Here is a 14727-nt window from a genome sequence, read left to right as displayed (position 1 = left end):
GTCACTACAGGCAGGAGAAAGCTCCAAGCCTCTAGGCTGCACAGCCTGGCAGATTCAGAATCACAGCTTTTGAACTGTGCCAGTCTTAAAGGCCCTGCAATGCCCACCCCAGGAGGGGTGAAGTTAACCTTGGTGTTAGCAGTGAACAGCTAAAAGAAACACAGCAGAACCCTGCAGAGGAGGCTATCTCAGAGTTGCATTTCTTCTTGCAGCATGCAGACCCAGGGCCCTCATCCTGACAAGGCATGGAAATCTTACCCAGAAAGAATGCCACAGCCTCTGAAAGAGATGAGAGGAGCATGCTGGGGGCCACATCTCCCAGGACTCTGCCAATCTGCTTATCCAGAGTTTCCCCCTGCAGGCGCTCATCCCTCTGTTGAGGACAAGGATTGGTTAGGGGTCTGAAGATGCAGCTCAGGAAGGGCTCACATGGCTTGAAATGAGCCCCCAAGCCACTTCCACACATCCAAACCACCCTCCACCCTCTCTGCATTAACATGAGGTCAAGCCAGCACACTTTCCAGCAGAAAGGCAGCCAGAACACCCCCGGGGCCTTACTCCAACCCCAAAGTTCAGCAGCAAGTTCAGCACAGCAGCCAAAGCCACCCAGAGGCAGTGCCAGCTCCAGGGGGTGGTGGAGGCTGTCAGATTAGACAGCAGGTTGCCAACTGAGAGTTAATGCCAGAGGGCCCAGGTCTGAGGTATGGAGTTCAGTCCATGAGTGCTGCTCACACCACACTAAAAATGACAGGAGATCAAGGCAGCTACCAGAGCAGGCTGTTAGTCACAGAATGTGAGGGGCTGGAAGGGACCTCCAAAGCTCACCCAGTCCAACCCCCTGCCAGAGCAGCATCACCCAGGGCAGCTCACACAGGAACACATCCAGGTGGGCTTTGAATATCTCCAGAGAGGGAGACTCCACAACCCCCTGGGCAGCCTGCTCCAGGGCTCTGTCACCTCACAGGGGGAAAATCCTTCCTCCTGTTCCCATGGCACTTCCTCTGCCTCAGCTTCCACCACTGCCCCTGGTGCTGGCATTGGGCATCCCCCAGCAGAGCCTGGCTCCAGCCTCTGGGCATCACCCTGCACAGCTTTAGCAACAGCAAGGAGGTCACCCTCAGGCTCCTCCTCTCCAAGCGACAGAGCCCTCAGCTCCCTCAGGCTCTCCTCATGAGGAAGATGCTCCATTGCCTTCAGCATCTTTGTGGCTCTGTGCTGGACTCTCTCCAGCAGTTCCCTGAGGTCTTTCTTGAACTGAGGGGCCCAGAACTGGACACAAGATTCCAGATGTGGCCTCCCCAGGGCAGAGCAAAGGGGAAGGAGAACCTCTGACCTGACCACAGCCCTTCTAATCCAGCCCAGGATGCCCTTGGCCTTCTTGGCCACCAAACACATTGCTGGCTCATGGTCAGCCTGCCATCCACCAGGACCCCCAGGCCCTTTTCCCCTTCACTGCTCTCCAGCAGCTCAGTCCTCAACCTATCCTGCTCCCTGGGGTTGTTAAATGTTGTTAATTTGTTCCTCTCCAGTTTGAGGACCAGCAGCTGTTAGGTGAGCTGGAGGCCACCCAGCAGTAAGGAAAACAAATGGTTTCATGTTGGAGTGGGGAGGTGGAAGGAAGGAAGGAAGGAAAGCTACATCTCATCTTGGCTCCCTTCAGGACCACTACACATCCTGTGAGACTGCAGAGCTCCTCAGACTGGGCTGAGCAGCAGAAAGAAGAAAACCTTCTGCTCCAAGCCAACAACCTTCAAAGACTAGGGACATACCTGGGAGAGACTGGGTGAGAGAAGACCTACCTGAAGTGTCTGGACCATGATGAAAATGTTGTCTACCCCAATAGCCAGCACCAAGAAGGGAATGACTTCTATCACAATCAGTGTTACTGGGATCCCAAAGTAGCTGAAAATGCCTGTGGAACATGCCACTGAGCTCAGGACAATCAGGATGCCTGCAATGCCCAGAGAGATCTTTGAATCCACCTAAAAGAAACAGCCATGACTGTGAACCAAAGCAGCAGCACCACACAGGAGAGATCACAGCAAGGGTCTGAACTCTAACTCTTGCATTTGTGTAGTCAGCAGAAAGCTTTTAGCTGAATCTTCAAAAGATCCAGAGCTGGGATCCAACTTTGGAGCTGCAAGCCTGAAAGCTTCAGTTAACTACACTAAGTAAAACCAGAAGTAGCTGAGCCTACAGAACACCCTGAATTGTCAGGTATGACAAGGACAGTGGTGCCCCTGGCTCCTGCTAGGGCTCAATGCCTTAAGACAAGGTTGAATCACTACACTTAAAGCTAAGGAAAAACAGTCAGCAGCTTTGATGTTTATAGCAATCAGAGAATGGTGGGGGCTAAAAGGGACCTCTGAAGAACAAGTCCAAAACCCCCTGCCAGACCCAGGGCAGGTCACCCAGAAATGCATCCAGGCAGGCCTTGAAAGTCTCCAGAGAAGGAGACTTCCAGCACCTCTCTGGGCAGCCTGCTCCAGGGCTCTGCCACCCTCACAGTAACAAAGTTCCTCCTCCTGTCCAGATGGACCTTCCTATGGTCAAGTTTATACCCATTCCTTCTTGTTCTGTCACTGGGCACCACTGAGGAGAGTCTGGCCCCATCCTCCTGACCCCCACCCCTCAGATATTTGTAAGCATTGATCAGATCCCCCTCAGTCTCCTCCAGGCTAACCACCCCCAGCTCTCAGCCTCTCCTCCCATGAGAGCTGTTCCAGTGCCCTCAGCATCTCAGTGGCCCTGTGCTGGACCCCTCACCAGCAGTTCTTTCCTTACCAGCAGTCTCCTGCAGCTCTGGATATGCCCCAAAGCTATGGAGATGTAGACAAACATCACAATGTAGCTGATCAGCACCGTGCTAATGTCCCCCCTGCTCTCCCGGTTGATTTCGTCCTCGATGCTCCGCTCCGCAGAGAAGGAGATGCTCAAGTTGGGATTGTTGTAGTTCTTCACAAAGTTAATAAACCTGCAAGAAAAAGCCAGGCAGTCACACCCTAAAACATCAAGCACCTTGTATTAGAAGTCACAGAGACCTTCAAGACCATCTGTGAGAGACTAAAAGCTTGTCTCTCCTGACGTGACTCAACAAAGAAAATCAACAACCGAGGCCACCATTGGGAATATAGAATCATAGTATCAGTCAGGGTTGGAAGGGACCACAAGGATCAGCCAGTTCCAACCCCCCTGCCATGGGCAGGGACACCCCACACTAGATCAGGCTGCCCAGAGCCTCATCCAGCCTGGGCTTAAACACCTCCAGGGATGGCACCCCAACCACCTCCCTGGACAACCCATTCCAGGGCTTCACCACTCTCATGGGGAAGAACTTCCTCCTCACCTCCAGCTTCATTCCATTCCCCCTACTCCTATCACTCCCTGAGATCCTGAGCAGTCCCTCCCCAGCCTACTTGGAGCCCCCTTCAGATACTGGAAGGCCACAATGAGGTCACCTGGGAGCCTTCTCTTCTCCAGACTGAACAGCCCCAACTCCTTCAGTCTGTCCTCACAGGAGAGGTGCTCCAGCCCTCTGCTCAGCCTCCTGGCCCTGCTCTGGACACCTTCCAGCACCTCCAGATCCCTCTTGGAATAGGGGCTCCAGAACTGGAGGCAGTCCTCCAGGTGGGGTCTCAGCAGAGCTGAGCAGAGGGGCAGAATCCCCTCCCTTGCCCTGCTGGCCACACTTCTCTTGCTGCAGCCCAGGCTCTGCTTGGCTTTCCGGGCTGCAAGTGCACACTGAGAGCTCCTGCTGAGCTTCTCCTCCCCCAGCACCCCCAAGGCTCTCTCCTCAGGGCTGCTTTCCAGCCAGTCCCTGCCCAGCCTGCATTTGTGCCTGGGATTGCCTCCACCCAGCTGCAGGACCCTGCCCTTGGTCTTGTTGAACCTCCTGAGGTTGGCTTGTGCCCACTTCTGCAGCCTGTCCAGGTCCCTCTGGATGGATCCCTTCCCTCCAGCTGTCTGCTGCACCACACAGCTTGGTGTCATCAGCAAACCTGCTGAGGGTGCACTCAATGCCACTGTCCCTGGCACCCACAAAGATGTTGAACAAGCCTGGTCCCAGGACTGATCCCTGAGGGACTCTGCTTCTCCCTGGCCTCCACCAGGCCATGGACCCATGGACAGCCACTCTGGGTGCAGCCATCAAGCCAGTTCTGTATGCATCTAGTGGTCCATGCATAAGACAAGATAATCTCCACCCTGGAAAGGGAGGATGGGGAGACAATGGATTCACCACCTGGCCCTTGATTTCCTGAGGGACAGTACTTGGACACATAGCTAAGGACTAAAAAACACTGAAGGGTCACAGACACACACAGACAGACAGAGGGAGAAAATCTCAGGAGGACAATGCTGCTGTGAGGGAAAACAGAGAGAAGAGGCTGCCCAGAGGACCACCTCTCTTCTACAGCCAAAGCCTCAGCACCCTTCCTCTACAGACCCAACATCTCCTGCAGCACCTTTCCTCCACAGACTCAAACTGTCTTGGGGTGGAGAGTGGTTGTGGTAATATAATTCCTTTCCTCTTCTCTCTCTCCCTCACTATTTTCCCTCTCCCCCTTCTGATCCATCCACTTTGTTTATGTAATCAATAGTCTGGCTGTTGCTATTTTGGCCTGGCTTGTGCCTCTCATTTCACAACACAGGAATACTCAAAAGAACTTGTCTCTTTCCCTCTCCAGACCCAGACACCATCCAACCTCAGACGTGGAGCCTGCTTAAGGCAAGATTCCAGGCAGTGCTCTGGGGACCTTCCTCGTGTCTGCCAGAGGGGGCTGCTGGCTACACAGCCTTAGAAGCCTGCTCCAAGCACCTGTGCTGCAATGCTTTCCAAGTGCTCTCCAGAGCCTGAGGACAAGCAGCTCTCCTGCCTGAACATCAGCTACCCCAAAGGGCAGGTGCAGTTTTCCTTGAAGGGGGACCTAGAAATCCAGACGTGAAACACGAGTGCTGCTTGCTCACAGCACCTAACAGCTCATGAGCCTTCATCTCAGTCCCCCCAGCTGAAGGGAGGCACTGGTGGCACACAGGGGACAGCTGGCCAGACTTGTACCTACTCTCACTTCCCAGTCCAGCAGTGTTCATCCAGACTTAGCCCTGGCAGCTGGCTTCTGCAAGCTAACATCAGCTCCTCAACAGGGTGAGGAGGATGAGAGCTTCAAAAGTGCCTTCCAGATGAGGATCTGAATTCAGTTGCAGAGTTACAGGACACTGCTGGACATTTCCACTGGTGCTGAATGGTCCAGTAGGCTGAAGAGCACCTGTGTAATCCTGGCCTAATCAGAAGTCATTCAAATACTTTCTCAAATACTTTACTCAGCAAGTACTCCTGGATGCTCTGACAGAACTCAGACCCATCTCCTCAAAGCCTATCATACAGTCATCTCAAGCTGGAAGGGAGCCATAAAGATCATCAGGTCCACCTCCCTGCTCCTCACAGAACAGCCTGAAACTAAACTATGTGACTGAAGGCATTGTTCAGAAACCCCTTGAACTCTGGCAGGCTTGGTGCTGTAACCACTTCCCTGGGGAGCCTGTCCCAGGGACCAGCCACCCTCTCAGGGAAGAGCTTTTTGTGATGTCCACTTCTCCTGATGCAGCTTCATCCTGTTTGTGTCCTAGCAGGAGTTACCAGAGGAGCTAAGGACACCCCCCTCTGTTGTCCCCTTTGAGGAAGCTGTGGCCTGTGATGATGTTATTCTGACAGCAGTGTAAGGAGGAAAACAAAAAATGAGGGGAAAGCTAGAAACCAGAGCTGGACAGTTTAAAGGCACAAGGACCTTGGGACCTCAGGGGAGATTTAACACAAAGATTAACATCAGTGAGAAGCAAGCAGGGAAATCAGGAGAGAAGTTTGATAGGATGCCAGACAAAGTGAGAGTCTTATGACCAGTATAACCTGTCCTCAGCTGGTTTTGCTGCCTCTTATGGCATCCCTGTAGCTACACTGAGAAGCTGTCAGCACAGTGCAGGTGGTTTTATGCCTCTACATTCTAAGGAGCTCTAAGCAATGCATGCACCTCAGAGCAGAGGAGGCCTACTCACTCTTTTTCCCATGCCAAGGCCTTCGTGAGCTTTCTTGAGTCATTGTAGTAGTTGTTGACAGGAAAAGTAATAATAAGAGCTGTAGCATTATTATAGTTATCACCTGTAGAGGAAGGGGAAAAAAAGAGATCAGGCTTTGTGAACTGGAGCTCACCTTCCAGTGCAGACTGGTACAGGGCAGTTTAAAACCAGCACTGCCCAAAGCAATCCCATCCCTACACCTCCATTAAATGCCATGTTCAACACTGAGCTCTCCAACATGCTACTGAAGTAAGAATGGAAGCTGAGAAACACTCCAGATTGTCTCAGTCAGTCATCAGCCATTCTTTGCTAGCCTCATGGCACCCCAAATCCTGCATGCTTAGACAAGGGGCTGCTATGTAAGCAGTGCTGCTGCCTTTCCACCCAATAAGAATGTGGTTTCCTAAGCACTGTGTGCTTCTTGCTTTGAGTAACATCTGAGCAAGCAAGTGTGAAACCCCTGCAGTTTCATCAAAGGCAGCTGCAGTACCTTTGGGGTTGATCTCCCCATCAGGTCAGGTTTAAGTGGATGCACTGCCTGAACAAAACACTCTGGCTTTAGACTGCTATGGAAGGATTTCCTTTGTGAACACCACTGACTCTTAACTGCTCAGTAACAGCAGAGAGAGTTTGTCAGCTCAGGGATAACACACTCCGAAGCAGAAGTAGAAGCACATCTCAGCAAGTCAGCTGGAGATACTTTCATGGCTTTGTTTAGCATCCAGAAACCCCTTAGCAGGCCCAGAGCAGACCAAACCTCTGCACACTGGAACAAGTATGTTGCAGTAGCAGACTGCTTGCATTTGGCACTTCCAGAGCGTTGAAACATAGAATCAATAAGGCTGGAAGAGACCTCAAAGATCACCAAGTCCAACCTGTCACCACAGACCCCATGACTAACTAAACCATGGCACCAAGTGCCACATCCAATCCCCTCTTGAACAGCACCAGGGATGGGGACTCCACCACTTCCCTGGGCAGCACATCCCAATGGCAAATCTCTCTTGCTGGGAAGAGAGAGCCTAAACCTCCCCTGGCACAGCTTGAGACTGTGTCCTCTTGTCCTGGTGCTGCTTGCCTGGGAGAAGAGACCAACCCCTACTTGGCTACAACCTCCCTTCAGGTAGCTGTAGAGAGCAATAAGACCACCACCTCTCATCTCAACACTGGAAACTTACTGAAGCCAGCCCTGCTCACCGGAAGTGTAACAGCTCTGGGTTCCCTGGACTGTATCTAACCAGCCCTGCTAGATGAGGATGCACCTCTAGTGCCAAAGCCAGCACACAAGCATGGCCTGCCCAGGCTGACTCCAACATTGTTGTGCCACCTACCATCATATCCTCCCAACACCAGCCAGGGAAACACAGGTCCACCAAATGTTCCTAAGCAGGGATCGTGAAGGAAGCTCGTGTCATTCAGTGATGCTGGAGCCCTAAAGAGATCACCAGCAACTGTTAGCTCCTGCTGGACAGCTGAGGCACAGCACCACAGACAAGAGAAACAAGAAGCTGTTGGATTGCAGCTCTCAAGAGAGAAGCAAGACTGCTAGTGGCACATTGCAGAGATTCACAGAATGGTTTGGGTTAGAAGGGACCTTAAAGCTCATCCAGTTCCAACCCCCTGCCATGGGCAGGGACACCTCCCACCAGCCCAGCTTGCTCAAGGCCTCATCCAGCCTGGCCTGGAACACCTCCAGGGAGGAGGCAGCCACAGCCTCCCTGGGCAACCCGTGCCAGTGTCTCACCACCCTCACTGCAAAGAATTTCTTCCTCATCTCCAGTCTCAACCTCCCCTCTTCCACTTTCAATCTGCTGCCCCTCATTCTGTCACTCCCAGCCCTTGTCACAAGTCCCTCCCCAGCTCTGCTGGAGCCCCTTCAGGTACTGGAAGGCTGCTCTGAGGTCTCCCCAGAGCCTTCTCTTCTCCAGGCTGAACAGTTCCAACTCTCTCAGCCCATCCCCATAGGGGAGGTTCTGCAGCCCTCTGCTCATCTTTGTGGTCTCCTCTTCCCCCACTCCAGCAGTGCCATGTGCTGCTCTATTTGCTTTGCATTTAAGCACAGTTCTAAAAGTCAGCTTCTACACCAAGGAGCAGCCTCTGCCCAACTGAACTGTAAACTGAGGTGGAAGTTTAGAATCTTTGTTATTGAACAACCAAGTGAATAAATGTTCTCACAGGAGTTTTGACCATGGTCAAGCAGAGCCAAGTACCAAGACAGAAACACAAGCAGCCTCCATTAGTCTGCAGTTCCACAGTGCTGGGAGTTCAAAAGGGGTAAGAGAAGGTTCAAGGGGCCAGTGGGAACCAGCCAGTTGTGTGCCAGGAAGCCCAACACCTAGCTGGCCTCCACCTGGAAGGAGCCTGCAGCAGCCTGCTCACCGAACACAGTAGAGGAAGTGTGTGTGGTAGTCAGCATAGACAAAGAACTCGTCCCCAATAGTGTGATCTAGAACAGAGTGGCTGTTCTGGAAGTAGTTGAGTACACTCAGGATGGTGCAGTTGTTGTTGTAGGGAGCCAGAGGAGCCAGGCAGATGTCCCTCAGCGTTACAGTCTCATTGTCAACAGAGGCAGTGATGTCCACAATGGCGTTCTGCAAATCCAGGACCTTGAACAAAAGCAACAAAGCACAACCACAGCTAAGAGCAACCCAGGAAAGCCTTTCCTCTGCAGGACACAGCTTCTGTGCCTGCTGTATTCCTGGGAGTTTCCACAGACAGTGGCACACAACAGCAGCTTATTACTAAGCCTAATTTTTGCTGTGTCCACATTAAGAATCACAGACTGGTTTTGGTTGGAAAAGACCTTTGAGTCCAACTATGAGGCTGAGCCCTCAGCACCACATCTCTGCCTTTAAGACCTCCAGGACTGGAGACTCCACCACCTCCCTAGGCAGCCTGGTCCAGTCTGAGAACACTTTCAGGGAAAAAATTTCCTCTAATGTCCAACCTAAACCTCCCCTGCTGCAACTTGAGGCCATTTCCTCTCATTCTGTCACTTGTTACTTAGGAGCAGAGCCCAACCCCCACCTCACTGCAGCCTCCTCTCAGGGAGCTGTAAAGAGCAATGAGGTCTCCCCTCAGACTTCTCTTCTCCACACTAAACACCCCCAAGCTGCTCCTCCCCAGCCCTCTTCTCCAGACCCTTCCCCAGCTTTGTTGCCCTTCTCTGGACCTGCTCCAGCCTCTCAATGTCCTTCTTGGGGTGAGAGCCCAAACCTGAACCCAGCACTCAAGCTGTGGCTTCCCCAGTGCTGAGTGCAGGGGGCAATCCCTGCCCTGCTCCTGCTGGCCACACCATTGCTGATCCAGGCCAGGCTGCTGGTGGCCTTCTTGCCCACCTGAGCCTACTGCTAGCTCATACTTACTGGGACCTGACTTGCAGGTCTATCTCTATCAGAAAGCAAAAAGCTTAGAGCAAGAGTAGGATTTCTGAGCTTCTAGGGATGGTTTCTGTGGCATTAGAGGTAGAAACCAACCCCCCCAGACCTGCCAGCTATGGTGGGACTTCCTGGAAAGAGAGACCCAAGTTACCTGGTGGAGAATGTCTTTAGTAAGTGGAGGCCCAAAAGGTACATCAGCTCCTGATGGGTAAGGTGAGTAGGTGTCTGGCTGGCTGTGTGGTGCTCGAATGATGAGCTGCTCAGTACGGAAGAAGGGCCCAAAGTGTGTGTCAAAGTACTCCTTCTCCCTGCGAGCCTGGCTGCTGGGGGCAGACCACAGCTCCACAGGGTTGGTAGTTGCTCTGACATAGACAAAGCCTGAGCAGCACATGGCAATGAAGACCACAGAGAAGAGGATAACAGGCCGTGGATTCCTGACGCAGAAAGCCCCCCACGATGTGAAGGTCATCTTCAGGCCATGCTCAAACCTTTCACCAAGCTTCTCACCACAGGTGACCTTCCCTGCAACAGCAAGAAGGAAAGTGGTCAAGGGGAGCAGCCAGCTGAGCAGTATTTGCTTGGAAGTCCTGCAGGAAATTGTGTTCTGGTGCTGCTTGTAGCAAGCACCAGAAGCCTGAGCAGCACTGTGCTGAGATCCAGGGAACCACACCATAGGCTGGTTTGGGTTGGAAGAGACCTTAAAGGTCATCCAGTTCCAACTCCTCTGCCACGGGCAGGGACACCTCCCACTAGGTTACTCAAGGCCTCAGCCAACCTGGCTTTCAGCACTTCCAGGGCTGGAGCCTCCACAGCTTCTGGGGACAACCTGTTCCAGTGCCAATCCTTGACTTCAGTCAAGAGGGAAGAAAGCAGCTTGTAGCTAACACTGCCCCTTCTGCTCTGAGGCTGCCTGACACCAGCAGGCACAGCAGAGAAGGGCAAGGAAGCAGTTGGAACATACAGAGACATTAGAATGAGCAACCTCAGCTGCTACACACATTAGAGCTACAGCTCTTTCATGGCATGCTTTAGATGGTTACATGGATGGGTCAGATCATGCTGAAACTGATTTTAGCATCATGCTGGCCCCTCAGCTCCCAGCTACAAGGCACTCCAGAGCTTCCTAGCAGCACAAGCTGTGCACCCAGGGCTGTCAGCATCCAGCCAAGCACGGGGAAGTGCTGCTCTAAGAGAGAGACTGCCAGAACGCTGAGAGGAGGCCCTGTAAGCACAGGTTATATGGCCTGACAGAGCCATAGCTGCAGGGGCAGGGCTGCACTGGAGGTGAGCTGCAGAGGTGCCCCAGGCATACCGTGGTCCGGCTGGGCGCTGGCAGGGAAGGCAGCGTCGCCGTCGATGGGGGTGTACTCGGAGACGAAGTGCCGCCGCCTGCAAGACAACACAGCCCTGACTCCTCCACAGCCTGCAGCCTCCTCCCACACCCTCAGGAGAACTCCCTCTGCAAGCCTTCCTGTGGCATCCTTCAAGTACTGGGAGGCAGCTCTAAGGTCTGCCAGGAGTCTGAACACCCCAGCTCCCTCAGCCTGCGCTCACAGCAGAGCTGCTCCGGCCCTTGGATCATCTTTGTGGCCTCCTCTGCACTGACTCCAGCAGCAATGTGTCCTTCCCATGCTGGGGACACCAGAACTGGACATGGTATTCAAGGAGGGGTCTCACAAGCAGCAGAGCAAAGGGGAAGAATCAGCTCTCTTGCCCTGCTTAAGGAGTAAGTGATTTGAGGAGACCACCAGGAGTGCGTTTTTGTTTAGTGATGTGTCCAAGATCTGCTTTAGTGCAGTGACCTCGTCCTAGTCCTCAGCACTTTAAAACCCCACCAGGCCCAGAGAAGTTTGACAGTTGAGTGTGAACACTCCCCTGCTCCTGGAAGGCAGTACTCTGCTCTCTGAATAAACCAGGTTGGAAGAGACCTTCAAGATCATCAAGTTCAACCCACCATCCAGCACCACCTAATCAACTAAACCATGGCACCAAGCACCCCATCAAGTCTCCTCCTGAACCCCTCCAGGGATGGGGACTCCACCACCTCCCTGGGCAGCACATCCCAAAGGCTCTCTGTGTAGAGCTTCTTCCTAACCTCCAGCCTAAACCTCCACTGCAGCTTGAGACTGTGTCCTCTTGTTCTGGTGCTGCTTGCCTGGGAGAAGAGACCAACCCCCACCTGGCTACAGCCTCCCTTCAGGGAGTTGCTGAGAGCAAGAAGGTCTCCCCTGAGCCTTCTCTTCTCCAGGCTAAACAACCCCAGCTCCCTCAGCCTCTCCTCATAGGGCTTGTGTTCCAAACCCCTCCCCAACTTTGTTGCCCTTCTCTGGACACATTCCAGCAAACCTTTCAACTGAAGCCTCTCTACCAGATGAAGCCTCTCCCCAGACCTGCACAGCCTCTCAAGCTCTTTCTTGCAGAAGTGGGGATGTGTGTATTTGATCCTGCAGCTAGGGATGCTGAGTTGTGCCTGAACTGAACTGGCTTCCACGCTTGCTCTCCACTGCATGCTTTTAGGTGTTCGAACACTCCACTGCACAGAAACACAAGGCTTGCAAGGTGCCACTTGCCCTCTTCACTTTCCTTCCTTTGCAGGCACAAAGAACTGATTTCTGAATTTCCCAACAGTCCCTTAAATCAAAATAGCTTTGAAATGAGGCTTCAAGCTTAGAGCATCTGCCACAGAACAACTTCTGGCTGAGCAGAGCTATCCATTCAGCCCTGAGCAAAGGAAGCTCTCAGGGTCAAGGCTTTGAGAGCTGATCATTGTCAGTGCTTTACCTGTAACACCAGACTCCAAACACCAGTGCAAAGAATATGAGCAGAAAGCCCATGTAGGAGATCCACATGATGACATAGACTGCATCCAAACCAAACAAAAGCCAAGGAGCAGGCAGTGGAGGGGGCTGAGGTTTGGGACCACAGACAATGGAGCAGTCCTGGCAGCTGCATGGTCCTGTGGAATCATCTGCGGACTCGTTGCAGCCTTTGGTAGCATTGTTCATAGGACTCATTCCATGGAGAGGAACATCTGGGACAAACCACAAGTTGCAGAGCCAGTTTACTACCAGGGAAGAGTTCAGACCTTCACAAGCTTCCCAGTCAGGTGAGCTAAGCCCTTCTAGCAAAGCCTCTAGGCAGAGCAGCCGGTTCTTGCTCTTCCATCAGATGAAGCCCCATCTACAGCTGGGGCCCCCCAACCACCTGTCATGTTTCATACTACTGCTGTCTGAAGCTAACAAGCCCACACTTCTATCATCCCACTGAGGGCTTGTCACCCTCCCCATCTGTTCAGACTGTGGGATGGGTAACAATTCCTTTACAAAGGCTCCTGAAGGGTCAAGGACACTGCCCTAGTTCCCCAAGGATCACAAGGTACTTCAGTACCATCCAGGTACATAAGCACAGGTTATCCCTCAGGGAGGTTTACAGCAAGAAACTGCACACAAAGCAGGTTCTAAGCAAGACTTCACAGAACATTAGAGGTTGAAAGGGAGCTCAAGAGATCATCAAGTCCAACCCCCACTGCTAAAGCAGGATTACCCAGGGTAGACAGCACAGGAATGCATCCAGACAGGTTTTTAAGGTCTCCAGAGAAGGAGACTCCACAACCTCTCTGGGCAGCCTGCTCCAGGGCTCCAGCACCCTCACTACTTCCAAGCAGATAGATTAGAAAAGGATAATTAGTTTGTCTTCTAGTGCTTTGAGGGCCTCTGAATGCAGACATCCACTGTTGGCACACCAGCTACAGCACACAGTCTTTCACACAACTGTCAGGGTTGGAAGGGACCTCAAGGATCAGCTAGTCCCAAGCCCCCTGCCATGGGCAGGGACACCTCACACTACAGCAGGTTGCTCACAGCCACATCCAGCCTGGCTGCAAACACCTCCAGGGATGAGGCTGCCACCACCTCCCTGGGCAACCTGTGCCAGGCTCTCACCACCCTCCTGGGGAACAACTTCTTCCTCACATCCAATCTCAATCTCCCCATTTCTAGTTTTGCTCCATTAAACATCCAAGAGACTTAGCCTTTGCAGCTTCAGTTTCTCACCTGTGAAGATGGGAATAATGCTGAAAGGAGTTTGCCCATTGTCTTTACTGAACATGTACTCAATCCAGTTGGTTGCATTGCAGTCCTTGGCATCCTTCCCACACAGCAGCCCCAGTGCTTTGACATTACTTGATGGAGCCTCCACATCTTTGCAGGCATTGTACATTGCTAGAAGACACAGGAGATATCAAACCAGAGTTAATGAATGAGCATTCCAACTATTTCCAGCAATGACAGACTCACCAAGCTCAACAACAGGCTTATAGCTGCCAGGAGGAACCACCTAAGATACAACTGGAAGCATTATTTAACCACTGACAGCATTTGGGGTGGCAGTGCTTTGTCACAGCTACCTTCCTCTGGCAGGCCACCTGAATCTGCACACTAGGACCTACTTTACTGCTTGAGAGGGAACAGGGCTTAGCATAAGGTTTCTTTCAGGGAGGGTTATGACAATGGTCCCTGGCAGCCCAGAGCCAGCTGAGTGATGAGCTGCAGCCAGAGCAGCAGCACAGGGAGGGGATTCTGCCCCTCTGCTCTGCTCAGAGCCCACCTGCAGCACTGCCTCCAGCTCTGGGGCCCCCAGCACAAGGAGGACCTGGAGCTGCTGGAGAGGCTCCAGAGGAGGCCATAAAGATAATCAGAGGATGGAGAACATTCCCTGTGGGGACAGGTTGAGGGAGTTGGGGCTGTTCAGCCTGGAGAAGAGAAGGCTCTGGGGAGACCTTAGAGCAGCCTTCCAGTACCTGAAGAGGCTCCAGGAGAGCTGGGGAGGGACTTGTGACAAGGGCTGGGAGTGACAGGAGGAGGGGCAACAGATTGAAGGTGGAAGAGGGGAGGTTGAGACTGGAGATGAGGAAGAAATTCTTTGCAGTGAGGTTGGTGAGACTCTGGCACAGGCTGCCCAGGGAGGCTGTGGCTGCCTCCTCCCTGGAGGTGTTCCAGGCCAGGCTGGATGAGGCCTTGAGCAAGCTGTGCTGGTGGGAGGTGTCCCTGCCCATGGCAGGGGGTTGGAACCGGATGAGCTTTGAGATTCCCTTTCCAACCCATCCCATTCCATGAGCAGGCCACCTGAATCTGCACACTAGAACTACTTTACTGCTTGAGAGGGAACAGTGCTTAACATAAAGTTCCTCTCAGGGAGAGTTATGACAAACATTCAAGGCACTTTTGACCTGCAGGCCATATGACTGTCAAGTGTCTCATAACTTGATTAAAGATTACTG

The 14727-nt window shown here is 52.7% G+C and overlaps 1 protein-coding gene across 1 annotated transcript in view; it reads right to left on the bottom strand.

The window, feature by feature from the left end:
• The window catches only part of NPC1 (NPC intracellular cholesterol transporter 1), a 46891-nt gene that overhangs the window by 14778 nt on the left and 17386 nt on the right, over window positions 1-14727 (bottom strand). Inside the window, exons 5-14 of the mRNA XM_054179674.1 lie at window positions 13502-13669; window positions 12231-12480; window positions 10762-10838; window positions 9601-9971; window positions 8449-8675; window positions 7401-7501; window positions 6049-6151; window positions 2785-2974; window positions 1800-1982; window positions 259-373 (exon numbers count right to left, since the gene is read on the bottom strand). Coding sequence (XP_054035649.1) covers window positions 259-373; window positions 1800-1982; window positions 2785-2974; window positions 6049-6151; window positions 7401-7501; window positions 8449-8675; window positions 9601-9971; window positions 10762-10838; window positions 12231-12480; window positions 13502-13669 — 1785 coding nt within the window. The remainder of the gene's footprint in view (window positions 1-258; window positions 374-1799; window positions 1983-2784; window positions 2975-6048; window positions 6152-7400; window positions 7502-8448; window positions 8676-9600; window positions 9972-10761; window positions 10839-12230; window positions 12481-13501; window positions 13670-14727) is intronic.

Source organism: Dryobates pubescens, chromosome 3 (assembly GCF_014839835.1).
Source record: "Dryobates pubescens isolate bDryPub1 chromosome 3, bDryPub1.pri, whole genome shotgun sequence".
NCBI classification, from domain to species: Eukaryota; Metazoa; Chordata; class Aves; order Piciformes; family Picidae; genus Dryobates; species Dryobates pubescens.
The sequence above is the reverse complement of the archived record's forward strand: the minus strand, read 5'-3'. Positions and strand labels throughout refer to the sequence as shown.